Source organism: Olea europaea, unplaced genomic scaffold, assembly GCF_002742605.1.
Source record: "Olea europaea var. sylvestris unplaced genomic scaffold, O_europaea_v1 scaffold224, whole genome shotgun sequence".
Classification (NCBI taxonomy): domain Eukaryota; kingdom Viridiplantae; phylum Streptophyta; class Magnoliopsida; order Lamiales; family Oleaceae; genus Olea; species Olea europaea.
The window spans coordinates 540,278-545,244 of NW_019240442.1; the positions used below are offsets into that span (position 1 = coordinate 540,278).

Sequence of the window (4,967 nt, forward strand, 5' to 3'; positions counted from 1 at the left end):
TAATAGAATTGATATCCAAATATTTTTTTTGGATATTCCACAAATATGTATTCATCGGATATATATATTGAAATTTATCCGATTCAATGAGCTTCAAATAAGCGTTACAACCCCAAATTCTCATATGAGATAAGTTGGAACTATTACCTTTCCATAGCTTATACGAAATTCTGTTAACTAACTTAGATGAGACATGATTTAGTGTGTAGCACACTGCTATCAGTACATGACTCCAAAATGATTTTGGGTGATTTGCATGGCTCATTTTAATTGGACTATATTTAATAGTTTACGATTTCTCCGTTCAGATACACACAATGTTGCAGTATATATGGAGAAGTTCACTGCAAAGAATCTTATTCTCTCTTAGATAATCTAAATTTTATTTTTAAAATATTCTCATCTTGATCAGATCTTGATGCGAGAATATCTCTACATATTTATTTCTCTACTTTCAATTTGAATCTCTTGAACATTTCAAGAGTTTCATGTTTGAATTTCATCAAGTATACATGATCATTGATGACATAAGAGAAACCTCATCTGACATTATTTAACATGGGTCCGTACACATCACTATGTATTATGTCAATATTTATGCAGACTTATTTCTTTTCAAGTAAAAGGGAATTTGGTCATTGTGCCAAACAGACATGTTTTGCACTTGTCAAATGATTCAAAATTAATTGATTCCACATATACATCTCTATGTAATATTCAAATTGCATTTTATCTATATCACCAAGTCTGCAATGCTAGATTTAGATATTATTTAGATTACCACATTTATATCTTTTAACTTCTATACTCATTACAAAATGCTTAGTGTTTAGAATATAAATGTTATTTTTTTCTAGTTTACCATAACTATAAAGATCTTAATCAAGATAAGCAGGAACAACAATTGTCCTTAACATTAAGATAGTTCATGTTTGAACATGAAATTCATTTTAATGTTCCAGCTATTGTGGGTACAAAGCAACATTTCTATAATTCCAATACTAAGCCAAAAGCAAGAAGTATGCTCCTACAGACAATGCAGCAATCTTTGCTCATCTTTAACGTGTAAGTCAACTTCTGATATAGGACAACTAGTTTTGGAGTTTGAAGAAGTGTTGGACAGAAAATTAACAAAGAAAAACCGCACCAGGGGCAATTTTGTCATTTGTCGCGAAGGTACCGGAATGTGCTGAAATTTGGCAAGTTGATTGGAAATGGTCCGAGAAATTGGACTCGGGGAAAAGGCCCGAGAGCTCGAGATTTTAGCCAAATCCCTTCGTTTAGGCCTCCGAATAATTAATTTTCGTATTTTCCGTTTTGAATTTTCGCCATTTTTGAAACGTTTTATTTTTTTATGTTTTAGGGTTTCTTGTAACGCCTATTTAATGGCTTTTGGAACATTTTCCGTCATCATTGAATAATATACAAGTTTCATTCTTGGAGAATTTCAATTTTCTTATTTTCAAGATTTACGTTGGTAAATTTTTTGTTTTTTCTTACTTCCGTTCTACGTCAAGTGGTATCAGAGCGAGGGTTTGCCTTGTTCTTCAATGGCCCACAACAACGATGGAGGAAGAGTTCATCCTCGTGACGCTGGTCGCAGGGAAACAGATGCAGAACTGTGGGCGACAATTGACGAACAGCGACAATCGATGGGGAGGTTGGAGGCTATGGTTCAGCGTTTGTTGGAGCAGCAACCAAACCCTCTGTCTGTCAATCTTCTGGCCCCGGGTGAGGAAGATGCCAATGGTCGACCTGGTGGCAGGCGTCCTCATAGGGTTGCAAGAAACAGACAACCTGAAGGTTTCAGCGATGTGGATTCTGAGGATGAATTTGCTAAATACCTAGAAAATCCACAAGTAAATCGGAATCAGTCTGATTATAGGATTCGGGTAGACATACCATTGTTCCCTGGAAAATTGCAGATCGAAGAATTTTTGGATTGGATTTCTGAGGTCTAGAGGTTCTTTGACCTTACTGAGGTTACAGAGGAACGACAGGTGAAATTGGTTGCGTATAAATTGAGAAGTGGGGCTACTATTTGGTGGGAACGGTTGTAGATGGATAGGCGACGTCGGGGCAAGGCACCTATCCGATCTTGGAGATGGATGAAACAACTTATGATGAACAGGTTCTTGCCACCTGATTATGAACAGTTCATATTTCAAAGTTTCCAGAATTGTGTGCAGGGAAACAAATCAGTTGCAGACTATACTAAGGAATGGTCCAGACTTTCTGTTTGGAATAATCTAAGCGAGTCAGAGGAGCAATAGGTTTCCAGGTATTTGGGAGGATTAAAACCATCCATTCGAGATAAGATTGGACTGCATGTTGTGTGGACGGTAGATGAGGCGCATAACCTAGCGCTGAAAGCAGAATTGATGGAGGAAATGTACGCTCGTTCTTCCAACTATAAGAAGGACATGGGTGAGTCATCTTACACAATGGCGAACAGAGGCAGATTCACTCCTGGTGAAGTCCAGACTCCTTTTAAGTCTGTTGCTGATCAGGCCCAAAGAAGTGTTGTCCCCAATAATAACCACGCTGGGACTCGCCCAGCAACAGTTGCAAAGGAAGCCCCGTAAGCGCCAAATCCATATACTAAACCTGCTAGTTTTAAGTGCTACAGATGTGGCCAACCGGGTCTCGCTCGAATGAATGTCCAGCCAGGAGGTCAGTGAATTTTGTGGATGCTGGAGAGAATGGTGAAGAGAAGCAGTATGTAGAGGAAGGGGTTGAAGTGGAGGAACTATTGGATAGAGCAGAAATTGCAGAAGAGTAGGGAGAGTTTGTAAACTGTGTGGTTCAGCGTGTCATGTGCTCAACAAAGGTGGAGGAGTCCTCGTAGAGAAATAATATTTTTACGGCTTTTTGCAGTGTACAAGATAAGGTCTACATTTTGATTGTCGATACTGTTAGTTGTGAGAACTTCGTGTCCAAGAGGCTGGTGGAGCATCTGAAGTTGCGGGTTGAGAAGCATCCGAAACCTTATGTGATTGGGTAGATTCAGAAGGGGCCTAAAGCGAGCATGACAGAAGTGTGTAAAGTCCTTATCTCAATTGGCCAGCACTACCGAGATGAAGTGGTTTGTGATGTTGCCGACATGGATGCTAGCCATATGTTGTTGGGGCGTCCTTGGCAGTTTAACGTGGATGTGGCCTATAGGGGGTGTGATAATGTGTATGTTTTCAATTGGGAGGGTAAAAAAATTGCCATGGTCCCAAAACGAAACCCAATTGTCCCTACTATGGTTACTGCAGAAGGTCAACCTCTACTTTCTTTAGTAACTTCAGTAGCTGATTTCGAGTCAGAGGTGAAGGAAGCACAGGAGGTCCATGTGGTGGTAGTACGAGCCCTCGTGATAGAGGAGAAAAATCAACCTGAGGTGGTGATACCAGGAGCGGTGCAGTCCCTTTTGGATGAGTTCAGCGAGCTGGTATCTGATGAGTTACCAGATGACCTCCCACCTTTGAGAGACATTCAGCACAGTATTAACCTGGTGCCTGGAGCAAGTTTGCCGAATATGCCTCATTACCGGATAAGTCCGAAAGAAAATCAAATTTTGCAGGAAAAGATAGAGGAGTTACTGAAGAAAGGGTTTATTCGTGAGAGCATAAGCCCTTGCGCTGTGCCTACCTTATTGGTCCCAAAGAAAGACGGCAGTTGGAGGATGTGCGTTGATAGTCGCGCGATTAATAAAATCACCGTTCGGTATAGCTTCCCAATTCCGAGACTGGATGTCATGTTGGATATGCTGGATGATTCGAAGTTGTTTTCCAAGATCGACCTTCGAAATGGGTACCACCAGATTTGAGTTAAACCCGGGGATGAATGGAAAACAGCATTCAAAACTAAGGATGGGCTCTATGAATGGTTGGTGATGCCTTTCAGGCTACCCAACGCGCCAAGTACTTTTATGCGAGGTATGAACCAGGTATTGCGGCCTTTCATTGGAAAATATGTTGTGGTTTACTTTGATGATATACTGATTTATAGTCGTAGTGAGGAGGAACGCATGAAGCATCTTCAGCTGCGCTAGCGGTGTTGTTAGATAACAAACTGTTCATTAATTTAAAGAAGTGTAGTTGGTGGACAGAGCGACTTTTATTCCTGGGGTATGTAGTCAATTCCAAGGGGATAATGGTTGAAGAGGAAAAGGTGAGAGTCATTCGTGATTGGTCTACACCAAAAACAGTTGGAGAAGTAAGAAGTTTTCACGGATTGACGACATTTTACCAGAGATTTATCAAGGATTTCAGCAGCATTGTGGCTCCCATTACAGAATGTCTGAAGAAAGGTAAATTCCAGTGGGGTGAAGTAGCTAGCACAACCTTTACAATCATCAAGGAGAAATTGTGTACCACTCCTGTCCTTGCACTACCCAGTTTTGAGAAGTTGTTCGAAGTAGAGTGTGATGCTAGTGGAATTGGGGTCGGAGTGGTCTTGTCACAAGAGGAGAAGCCAGTGGCATTTTTCAACGAGAAACTTAGTGATGCACGATGAAAGTGGAGTACATATGACCAAGAATTCTATGCAATTGTTCGGGCCTTGAAACATTGGGAGCACTACCTGATTCAGCGGGAGTTTATACTCTACACCGACCATCGGGCTTTGAAATACTTGAACAGCTAGAGAAATTTAAGTAACATGCATGCTCGGTGGTCGACTTATTTGCAGAAATTCCCATTTGTTCTGAAACATAAATCCGGAGTTTTGAATAAGGTAGCAGATGTCTTGAGCCGACGTGCAAGCTTGCTGGTAACCATGTAGCAGGAGGTTATTGGTTTTGAGTATCTGAAAGACTTATATGTGGAAGATGAGGATTTCGCGGAAGTGTGGGGAAAGTGTGTTCTGAAACAAACAGATGGCGAGTTCTATATAGTTGACGACTACCTGTTCCATGGCAACCAGTTGTGTATTCCGCGAAGTTCTTTGAGGGAGAAACTAATACGAGAACTATATGGTGG

General features: G+C 40.8%; 1 protein-coding gene across 1 annotated transcript; it reads left to right on the forward strand.

Moving 5' to 3' along the window:
• The first annotated feature begins 3,870 nt into the window (after positions 1–3,870).
• On the forward strand, positions 3,871–4,503 carry LOC111380995 (uncharacterized mitochondrial protein AtMg00860-like). The gene is made up of 2 exons (XM_023004678.1): positions 3,871–3,934; positions 4,124–4,503. Exons 1-2 carry the CDS (start codon positions 3,871–3,873, stop codon positions 4,501–4,503), a joined length of 444 nt encoding a protein of 147 aa, XP_022860446.1.
• The last annotated feature ends 464 nt before the right edge of the window (positions 4,504–4,967 follow it).

Bases quoted from the DNA above. Each gene is read 5' to 3' on its own strand.
- LOC111380995 (XM_023004678.1), top strand. From the start codon at position 3,871: ATGGTTGGTGATGCCTTTCAGGCTACCCAACGCGCCAAGTACTTTTAT. The intron at 3,935-4,123 runs GTATTGCGGCCT...TGGGGTATGTAG, and splicing joins TTATGCGAGGTATGAACCAG to TCAATTCCAAGGGGATAATG.